Source organism: Astyanax mexicanus, chromosome 3 (genome assembly GCF_023375975.1).
Source record: "Astyanax mexicanus isolate ESR-SI-001 chromosome 3, AstMex3_surface, whole genome shotgun sequence".
Taxonomy (NCBI): domain Eukaryota; kingdom Metazoa; phylum Chordata; class Actinopteri; order Characiformes; family Acestrorhamphidae; genus Astyanax; species Astyanax mexicanus.
In genome coordinates, this window is record NC_064410.1 from 37,658,094 (window position 1) to 37,669,005 (window position 10,912).

General features: G+C 37.4%; 1 protein-coding gene, 1 long non-coding RNA gene and 1 other non-coding gene across 3 annotated transcripts; all 3 read right to left on the bottom strand.

Annotated features, from left to right (window-relative positions):
* Nucleotides 1-430: 430 nt before the first annotated feature.
* Nucleotides 431-7,232, bottom strand: c3h6orf47 (chromosome 3 C6orf47 homolog). The gene is made up of 2 exons (XM_007231717.4): nt 5,560-7,232; nt 431-4,080 (listed from the first exon to the last, which is right to left on the bottom strand). Exon 1 carries the CDS (start codon nt 6,505-6,507, stop codon nt 5,587-5,589), a length of 921 nt encoding a protein of 306 aa, XP_007231779.3. The 5' UTR covers nt 6,508-7,232; the 3' UTR covers nt 431-4,080; nt 5,560-5,586.
* Nucleotides 7,233-8,925: 1,693 nt separating this feature from the next.
* On the bottom strand, nt 8,926-10,640 carry LOC103040251 (uncharacterized). Its single transcript, XR_007438055.1, has 5 exons — nt 10,561-10,640; nt 10,190-10,229; nt 9,901-9,950; nt 9,262-9,581; nt 8,926-9,062 (listed from the first exon to the last, which is right to left on the bottom strand). It is a non-coding gene; the product is annotated as an uncharacterized LOC103040251 (long non-coding RNA).
* LOC125799530 (small nucleolar RNA SNORD52) lies at nt 9,399-9,465 on the bottom strand. The gene has a single exon (XR_007438512.1). It is a non-coding gene; the product is annotated as a small nucleolar RNA SNORD52 (small nucleolar RNA).
* Nucleotides 10,641-10,912: the final 272 nt, after the last annotated feature.

A 10,912-nucleotide genomic window follows, 5' to 3' on the forward strand; every position in this document is an offset into this window, starting at 1 on the left:
GTGAGAAAGGCTTGGGATGTCTGCCATAGTTCCCATGACCACCACTATAAGAAAAATTGGACGATGGCCTGTTTCTATACAATGAACCATTTTACATCAAACTACACAAAATAACAGTCACAGCTATCTTAGCGGCTACACTATGTAGACAGTTCGAAAGAACAGTAACCCTCTTACAGTAAAGGCTTAAAGTGAATCTAGGCAGTAAGCCTCACAGTTTAGTAGTAAAATGTGCATTGGGGACAGTAAGAAAACTAAATTTAATGAATAGCATCCATTTTCAGCACTCTCTTTTGCCTACTCCAGCTTGTTTATTCCTGGCCGCCTGTGAGCAAGCATGAGCGAACCTCACCGACTCCCACAGGATCCTCAACCAGATGGACCTTAGGTCAGCAACCCTGTTATGAAATAACGACACATAACACCAACGTGCGTAGATGTTCCAGGAAGGAAAAAATAAAAAAGATTTATTTCAGCTATACTATTTCAGGCTCAGAGTGCCAGACAGTGAACATTAAAGAAGTTGGTCTTCACGTTCTCAGACAGCTTGAAGGCTCATTTTCTGTCACATCATGTGTTCCTTCATTCACTCTCAGACAGGACGTAGCTCTCTTTCCAAGTGTACACAGCATTTCTATACACTTCCATTTCATTTAACAGTGTTTGTGCAGTGAGTAATGACAGTTACTAATGGGAATTAACTATGCTAGCTAGGTGTGTACTGTTTGTTTTGAACAGTTGTAGATTGGAGGTACACAGGATAACAGAATTTCAAAAATGACTTTATTCCTGTTTTTACCTGGTAATTTCATGTAAATAGTATCTGGATTTTATCTTTATTAGATTCTAGCCACACCTAGAAGCATTTACATTTGGTTGTCCAATGCATTTCTGGTTAGTTAGCCTAAAATCAGACTTAATTTGATTGCTGTGTGGGATAGAAAGTTTTTTCGTTATGCAGCATGTAACAGGAGGGGGTTTGGTTGTTGGATGTTTTTACACTGCAGCTTAAATATGTCTCAGACCACCTCCGGAAATGGTTTGCATGATTAGATTTGTATTTTTGTTGAAATATGTCTTGAGTGCTTTCACACTTTTACATTTTTATATGGTTTGACCTTATCCAGATGTAATCCACATACTCCAAGATGCATGAAGTTACCAGGTGTATGCAGGGTCTTTTACTCTGAAGTGTTCTAGTACATCATCACACTGAATCATGCATGGTGTGTGCTACGAATTTAAGCAAAGAAAAGAGAGCACTTTTTGTAAAGACAGGACATCCAAGCCATTGTGGTGTTTATCCACAAACAAGTTCATAGTGGTGCAAAACATGCGTCTGTAAGACAAACCCTTATTGTCTATCCATTACGAATAATGGGAGGCACATAGTGACAAAAACAGTGTACATAACAAACTCAGAAAGGTAGAAAATAGATACAAACAGCCATGATATGAGATTAAACAACTGAGTCTAAATGGAACAAGACATGCAGTTCATCTCAACATTGCACAGAAAAACAAGTGCACAAACCCTAATATTATCCTTTAAGAAATAATGCAAAGAATAGATATGTTAAACATGAAATGTAGATCAGAAACACTTTGATTTGTAACAATATTATTGGCGGCAAAGTAACGGATTCATACAATATGGTGTAACATTTCAAAGCCAGGCTGCTCTGTACCGCAGGTGTAGGCCTACACATATTGGGGCAGTTATCCAGACAGGTATTAATCAGGCATAGTCTTGGACGACGCAGCATTGTGAATGGAGATTTTCCATCTAAAGGAAAATATACTCTACAACTAGGCTTAATTCATGTCTGGGAAACTGTCTCTTAAATTGACTTATATATGAAGCCTATTCCCAGATTTGGGGGGTTATTAACATTAGCTTTTTTCAATTTAGCCAGATAACCTAAGCTTAAAGTAAAAAAAAAAAGAAGCTTAGAGACATTTTTGGAGACTGTCACCTACTTTAAGATAGACGGGGACTCCAGCTTTGTTTAATAACTCATAGGTTTCTATCCTTTGTTGTTTCTGGTGGCAGTATATCAAAATGTTGACTCAGTATTGTGAAATAATTACTTATAAAGGCTAGCATCTACAATATGATTTCAACTAATTTTCAATTTAATAACAATCATTACCAGCCCTGTCCAGCAGGTATCCCTCCTACGCACCCAAAGATTCCGGCTAAGATTTTAACCCACCGATATATTATCCTCATATACAGAAAAAATCAGACGTTGACTATTTTCACACAAAGCAGATAGCATAGAAAGCTAGAATGTGCTTGCACAAGTATGTATTTAAACTGACACTAATGCAATATAATTTGATATTTTCTGAACACACTTGAAAAATGTCAGCTAACAAAAGCTTGCACTGGTTTGCATCACACAACCCAGTTATGTTGTCCTTGACTTCTGGCCACAGACGGCTGTGGCATCACCAGGGACTGAACCCGTCACCCAGTGACAGCAGGAGCACAAGAACTAATTTTAAATATGTGGAAATTCTCAAATATATTAAGTATGTGGTTTTTGACCTATTGCTAGAATAAGATATCGATGAGAGCACACTTCCAAGTTGAATAGGCCTTTTCTTAGTGCCAAGTTGAATAGGCCTTATCTTATCATCTAGACCAGTTAATACAAATTATTTATAAAGGCAACAATTAGATTTTTGGGTTTGGTGGTATTAATCAATAAATTAGAATATGTTCACACAGCCTAGCACAATTCTGATCTTTTTTCATATATACTACAGGGGTGCTATGGGGGAGGGTGCTTAGTGTGAATGGTAAAACACACTGAATCTGACATTTTCAATTTTCTGATTCAGGTCACTTTCATATGTGGTATTGAAATCCCCTACATATTGAAATCTTGTCAACATTTACAAAAGAGAAAAGAAAATTAACAGCAGCAGCAGCAAGGGAGCATGAACTGGTTAGATGTATGTGAGATATGTCACGTAACAAAAATAGGGTGAACACCTAAAAATACATAAATATGTTAAGAAAATCAGATTTGAGCCACTTCACCCCACTGTGTGAACCTAACCTTTGCTCACTTCCTGTGTGCTACAGATTCGTCAAGAAGGGAGAAATGTTCAAAATAGGTAAAACCTAAATAAACAGTACACTTCCTTTCTCCCCATTAGCTATATCTGTAGTCTGGTTTGTAGCCTAGGGCAGCAGCGTTCCAAAAACATGAGGTTGATCACTTTATTAATGCTAAATCAAATAGTGTGATACAGTATATCTGTCAGATATTTGAAAAAAAAATATATTGTGCTACTGTTTCTGTCAGTACTGCTCAGCCCTACGGCTTATTGACCTCAAAGTTGCCAAGTACCCTTTTATAAGAAGATTCACTGTGAACAGCCTTACACTGTAAATACAGGTATAAAGCACACAACATATGATTGCTGTGAGATATTGACACAAATGGGGGAAAAGTACATTGCAATACAAATACTGTGACTGGAGTGTAGTAAAAGGTTCGAGTCAGACAGTGGTGAATTAAAAGGATAGGAAACCTAAAACCTCTGGATTTACCATTCCATGTTTAAACATAATAGACATAATAGTCTAAATCCCATCTGGTCCTTTTAAAAGAATAAAATGCGCAGGTGTGTAGATTCCCACTGACAATTCTGTGGGAATATCATCATGTGGAAAATGTCATGACATGATCTCTCACAATGTAACTGTGTGTGATATATATGTTAAAGAGTATTCTCTGTACATGTTACAGAGTTCATCTTCAACTACCATTTGTAGCTTTTCATAGTTTCACCGGCAGAAACGCTAGAGAATTATCCAAATCATCTGTCTTCTGGCCAGCTGCACTGCTGAACAGCTCCTTGTAGATCAGGGTGTTTTTGTAGTGAAAGTTTGAAAGAAACGTAGAGTAACAATTGCTGGTAAAGTTAATGTCCTCTTCAGATGCTTATTGGCATCTAGAAGTCTTAGTCTCACTTGGCTCGCTCAAATACCTTACTTTGTTGAAAAGGTCAGTATGTAGCTATGTCACATGTAGGCACAAAACTCCTCATTTTTCAGACAACCTAAGAAAACAGAAAACAATGGGTGTTAATAAAAGACTACAATAGAAAAGAACTCATTTGTTACCATCTCAATTTTCTAAATATACTGATATTTAGAGAAATCATAGAAATCATTTACTTTAAATACACATGAGGATCATCACATATATATATATATATTTTCCGTGAGCTTTTCCTCTTTGCTTCTCCAAAGTTATTAACATAAAAAGTTAAATAATAATAAAATAAGCTAAATGCTGAGCAACAGAGTAGCAAAAACAGAAATGCTATTCTTCCTATTATCAATCAGTGGAGCACCATACTGACGTTAAAGCTGTTGTTTTGTATTAAAAATGCTACATAATATTGCTTCAATCCAATTAATCCAAACAGTTTGACGTTTTCACTATACACAATTTGCATCACTACGTGGAAAGTTTTTAAAAACATTAACAGACCATTTCAGAAATGTCTGAAATAACAAAAAGAATGCAGAGCTTTTAGACCTCAAATAATGCAAAGAAAACAAGTTCATATTCATAAAGTTTTAAGAGTTCAGTAATCAATATTTGGTGGAATAACCCTGTTTTTTATCACAGTTTTCATGCATCTTGGCATGTTCTCCACCAGTCTTACACACTGCTTTTAAATAACATTATGCCACGCCTGGTGCGAAAATTCAAGCAGTTCCGCTTGGTTTGATGGCTTGTGATCATCCATTTTCCTCTTGATTATATTCCAGAGGTTTTATATTTGGAAAATCAAAGAAACTCATAATTTTTAAGTGGTCTCTTATTTTTTCCAGTGTATATAGTGTAACTAATTCTAGTGAAGCAGGAGTTATCTCCATGGAGAAATGGAGAAAGCTGCTGCACATCATTAGTTCAGGCTGGTTTCATGGCCCTTGGAAAATGTCACAGTTGCTTTACACTGGTTGCAAGATTTAAATAGCCCTCACTCCCTGTAGCAAAAGGTTAGAACACTGAAACAAATGGGTTAGGCCTGGTTTACAGAATGGTAGCATTGATGCACTTTAGACAACCACCATGAGATATGCACAGATTCATTTAATTGTTCTAAGAAAAACAAACAAAAATACTATTAGTAGGCTGGTGATATCCATGAGATGCAAAACATATATATTCTCTGTATATATAATGTCATACTGCTCACCTCCACAGTCTACACGTGTATTAAAATGCTATTAAATGCTACTTAGTTCTACTAATACAGGGGTGCTAAAACCTGGAGATCTACAATCACACAGAGTTCATAGCTAATATTCTAACATTTCTAAAATTAATGTGTACCTGAAGACCTTAATTAGATCAAGGGTTGTAGATGTACTTTGCAAAGTTGTAGATGATCTTCAAGACCAGCATTGAGATTAATTTGTTCTGAATCTACATATGCACAAAAAGATGCATGAACCTGATAATGGTGAGTAAAGTAACATAGTACAAATATGATAAAGACTTTTTTTTATGAACGTGTACCCACCCAAATGGAACTCTCCTCAACGCACATTCATTCCTTGGAACTATTTCTAGTTCCAATCTGTCCATCGTCATTCCCATCCTCCTCCTCCTCTTCTTCGGTTCCATCTACCTCATCATCCTCTGTTCCCAGGATCACACTCTGTCCCACACTGACAGAAATGACAAGGGCTTGAACAATGCCATAAACCAAAGCGAACTGCGGCAGGTACTCCTGAACCAACCACAGCAGGCCGGCCATCCCCACAGAAGACACCAGGAACATGGCCATGCCATGGATCCACAGTTTCAGGGGACCCTGGACACCCAGCACATCCAGAATAAACCTGGTAGGGTGGGAGACCGTCAACAGGAATCCAACCACAAAGAGGTCAAAGAGGTGACGAAGGAAATTGAAGCAGATCTCGTAGTGCTCTGGGAGGATGTCTCCTGTCCATGTGCGAGCGAGGAGCTGGAACGGAGATGGCTTTTTTGAAAGTGGTGTAGGAGATGGAGGAGGGGTACCATAGTCTGACAGCTCTCCATCTTTGGTATCGAAGTCCTTTTCAGAGGCCTCACTCCAACCCATACACTTCCTTTGCCTGAGTCCATCAACTGTGGAGTATCCTGTGGATGATCTCGGCCAAAAGAAATAGGCAGAGGGAAGCATCCTGCTCCACCAGCGTGGAGGCTTCTGTGGAGCCACAGTTTCTGTTTCGGCTGCACTTAAGTCTTCAATTTCTAGGGGTTTGTGCCTCTCCTCTGCATCCCAGAACTCCTCTATTGGAGTTATTTGGTCACTTAGATTCTTCTGTCCACCCCAAACCCAGGAGGTCACCCCCCCTAGGCTCCACCTGCTTTTCAGCTGGCCCTCATTTGTGAAGGTTTTGTCAGATTTGGCCTTGCTGCCCCAGGGGCGATACAGGTTCCCTGGACTCACCCATGACCAGACACGTCCTACAACAGCTGTCATGGCGTTTTGTTCGACTTTATCCAAGAGAAGAAGAGAAATTAAAAACTATTTGACCAAATCTGAACCTGAACTCCCTTAAGTTCACTAAAATTAACTTTAAAATGTAGCTTAGCTAACTGACGTTACTGAGAACAAGCAAAAAACATTGTTTTGTCTTAGTTAAATAATTGGAGGCATTCTGCCACACATTCACCTACCTATGCTGAAGAACTAGTTCATCTAGAGCAGTTAGAGACACACCCGTACAGCATTAGTTAAATACACGTAACACCAGCACTAGCTATCTGTAAAAACAACGCTAAAACACTAAGACAGTTCTCTCAAACGACTGAATAAGCCCTAATCATCTATTAAACCATTAATTTAAACTGAAACTACACACAATGTGTATCTCATGTTCATGTTTTACAAGCTAAAGCTAACTACATTCCTCTCAATAACAATGACCACCACTGCCACCTCCTCCTCCAAGTTAGCAACAATAAACGCTAGCAGCTCCGCCGGCTCCTGCTTTAACTACTCACAACCTGTCAGCGCTCCAACTCACCGCCACACTCTTCCACTAAATACAGCCTTCAGAACTCACTCATTATTACTGTAGATATAAACTCCTAAACCAGCCGCTTCCCGGCAGCTCTCCGTCCGCTGCTGGCTGGGCTAGTCTGTTAGCTGGGAGCTACAGCCGACAACTTCCCCTCGCTGGCTGAGTGTGGCCCACCTCACACTGACGTCATGTATTTTTAACAGGTAAACACAGAGGGCTACTCTGATCTTAACGCCTCCTGAATGATAAATATTACAAAACTATTATAACAATATTTATATATTAAAAATGCGTTATTTTTTTTGTAACACAGTATATTTATTCTGTTATTTTAGCACTGTGTTCTTTACTTTTTTAATAACTGCTATCTTGTGATACTTTTAAACAGCTTCTGATGGAAAAAGTGTAGAAAGTAAAAATAATTATTATTAAAATGTTATTATTTTTATGCTACTGTTAACTGAAAAATAAGAGTATCAATATTATCAAATAAATTATTACAATGATTATAATAATCATTAATTCTCAAAAAAATAATAATACAATTAAAATTAGAAATTATTTTAAAACAACTTTAAATAAACTTGTGCACATTAAACCATATACACTTAATATGTTGTTTAGCATTTCGGGAAAGAGTTACACATTTAAGTGTGTACTGTCTTTTTATGCTGATATTTGGACTTAATTTAGTGTTTTGGTCAAATAAGAATAATGATTAAAAATTCTGTCCTCTTCAGATCTTTTTTCAGTATGTTTTTGACTTTTTAGGAATGGCTGATTAGATGGGTCTAATTGTAACTTTAAAGTCGTCTTTGGTTAAAATTAATCAAATTAACCTGCTTGCTATAAACACAGAAAAAATACGTATGTTTGAGGAAAAAAAGAAGCGAGATAAACACATGAAACCAAATTAATTTGATAAAGTACTGTAAAGGAGGAAGTATCAGGGACCGTCTCTTTTCCACAATTAAAGTCCTCCGGTACATGAACATCCTACAGCACACGACCTGTTTTTTTAGTACATCACGGTCACTTATCTTAGTGCTGCTTTCCCCGATACACCAATGCAGAAGCCTGCGCCAAAACTATATTGGTTTGCAGTGATTGATGTTAGCAGTTTAAAAACGTAGCTTCTAAATAGTTACTTGGAGAGTAAGTCTTTCCACCTCATTTTCTACTTTGGTTCTTCCGAGTGTGTACCCGTTTAGAAATTTCCAATTTGCCTTCCATAGTTCACAGTACAAACAAGTTTTACCAGACCCCCAATATAACGTGAAAACAATAAAGTCAATGTAAACAGCTTCCGTTTAATTTGCATCTTGAGGGCCTATATAAGGAAATTGGTAAATGTCAATAAAAATGTCTAAATTTGAGGGGTTTTTTTTAATGCAAGTAACTAGTGCAAACAGCTCTGAAAGTCCTTTGGAGTTTCCCCTCAAAATAAAGTTATTGCATTCTACCTTAAGCCAAGCACAGATTAGTGTGGTTTAGTAGTTAAATGTAGCTTCATAAAGGAAAAAAAAAACACTTACACAAATTACATATCTACCCCATGCAATAGTAATCATGGGCATAGGATCACTTGGGAGTAAAAATTCATGCAGCAAGAGCCACAATTAAATACCAAGGGGAAGACCTTGCAGCTGTTTGAAAAATGCTTTTTTTTTAGGCAAATTCCATATAAAATTCAATCTGTACCCAAACAATAATAGAGGTGAGCAGCTTAATCATGCACTTAAACTGCACAAGATCCCATTCCGAGACATAAGCAATTTTCCTTTGTTAGGAACTGCCATGCATTTTCTATAGTTAAAAATAAAAAAAATAAAAATAAATAAATAAATAATCAAGTAATAAAGGAAACCACCAAGAGTCATTAAAATCATTTATTTTCAACCAGCAAAACCACAACCAGCAGCATTATGCAATACATTTCACTGGAATGTGAAGGTCCCCGCAGCACAGACATTCAACCACCAGTGTTCTTCACCAGCTCTGGAACATCACCCTACCAAAAAAAAACAAAAAAAAAACCACAACATATATGTTAAACATGAGAAAATGTATAAGCATTATTCTGAACTCATTCACAGCTCAGTGTTTCAGTGCGCTGCGAGAAAACTTCATCTAATTTCAGTCGAACCGAAAAAGCAACTCATCATTAACACCAAGAAGCTCAGTAGGCCGCGAGGTTGATCAGCACTTACCAGGTGAGCTCTTGAGGGAAAATGTTCCAGCACCAGCATCCTGACAGACATCTGGTGAAAAAAGAGGGGGCAAAAAAACCCATACTGAAGTTAGGACCTGCTTTGACTCTTTAAAAGATAAGCACATAACAGCTGTGTGTTCAGTGCAGTTTAAAATAACATCACTTGTTCTCAGAGACTCTAGTCTGCTGAATCATCATTACACATGCTGGAAGCAAACCGTATGCAACAAAAAAAAAAAAAAAATGCTCACCGGAGTCACAGGACTTTAGCTTCCAAATGTAGAGTCACACTGGTCTCAGATGTAATAAACTTTCCTGCTAGAAGAGATTAATACATAAAGAAAATTAGAACACCATTACAGATGCAACAACCTAGCTATTATAATATTATAACTATCAAAATGCAATTATAAGCAACTCATTTCACAATTAAATTTAAAAGGACATCATGTTTAAGAGTCTTTATAAATATTGTACACATACACTGCACACAAGCGTGCAGAAATGCAAGCTAGTCTGCAACAGGTAGAAGTGTTACATACAGGCCAAAATTTGAAATACTAAAAAGTCCCACAATTCCAGCCTTGAGAAAGGACAAAGGCACATGAGGGGTCATTATTTGGCGCAGCCTACTTACCATTAGTGGAACGACCATCTACGTGCCATCTTCCGTTAGTTCTACAACACCTGCAAAAACACAACCTTTATAAAACCAGATATTGTGAGGGGTTCTCCCTTTTCTTTTGAAAAGGAACACCAAATGTGATTACAGAACGTGTTCAGCGCACTGTAGAGCTTCATATAAAATCAGAGACTCTAGTCTAAGGAATCATCCCCACACGTTCAGCACGAGGTCAATTAAACCATTGATAGCCACCCAAAGTACACAAACAGCTTAGCTAGTGAAGTAAGGTCACAAGACTTACCATTTTCAGAACGTCTGCAGGCCAGGCCCATTTTGCTAACCTGGGGGGAAAAATAAATAAAATATAAACCCACAAAACACTAGCTTCTCTAACTTCTGTTTTATATTAAAAACCCTGCACTGGCGCAGGAACCTCTTGCACAGTTTAAAGTGGAACGGAAAACAAGCTAACCAGCTAACAGCCACGAGGTACAGGCAATATTATTAAGCGGTAAGTAACCTAACTAATTAAATCCATACATCCGCCATAAAATAAAAGACAAAACTCTAAAGCACACCGCATTATATAACTACCACACAGCAGCACTTATTTAATAATAATACTTTAACTAAACTTCAGACTAAACGCAGAGCTTCGTATTACTGACTCACCTCTACAGCAGCGCTGAACTCAGAGAGCGAGCTTACCCGCGAGGGGGAGCTTTTATTTAGGGCCTGTTTTAGTAGCCGGTTAGGTGCCTGAATAAAATAAAATAAATACGGCTATAGTATTAATTGAGAAAACATTTATTTAGAGACTTAAATCTTTCATTATATTAAATAATTAATTCACATTTAATACATTGGTACCCAAGTCTAAATAAAGCGTCCCTGCTAAACTGAGGAAACAGTTTTTTTTGTACTTAATTCAACCCAACAAAGTTAAACAGAAACAGCAATTGTGGATGTATAAATATTACAATTCCTATATCCAACAACATAATATATTAAAATAAAACAAACA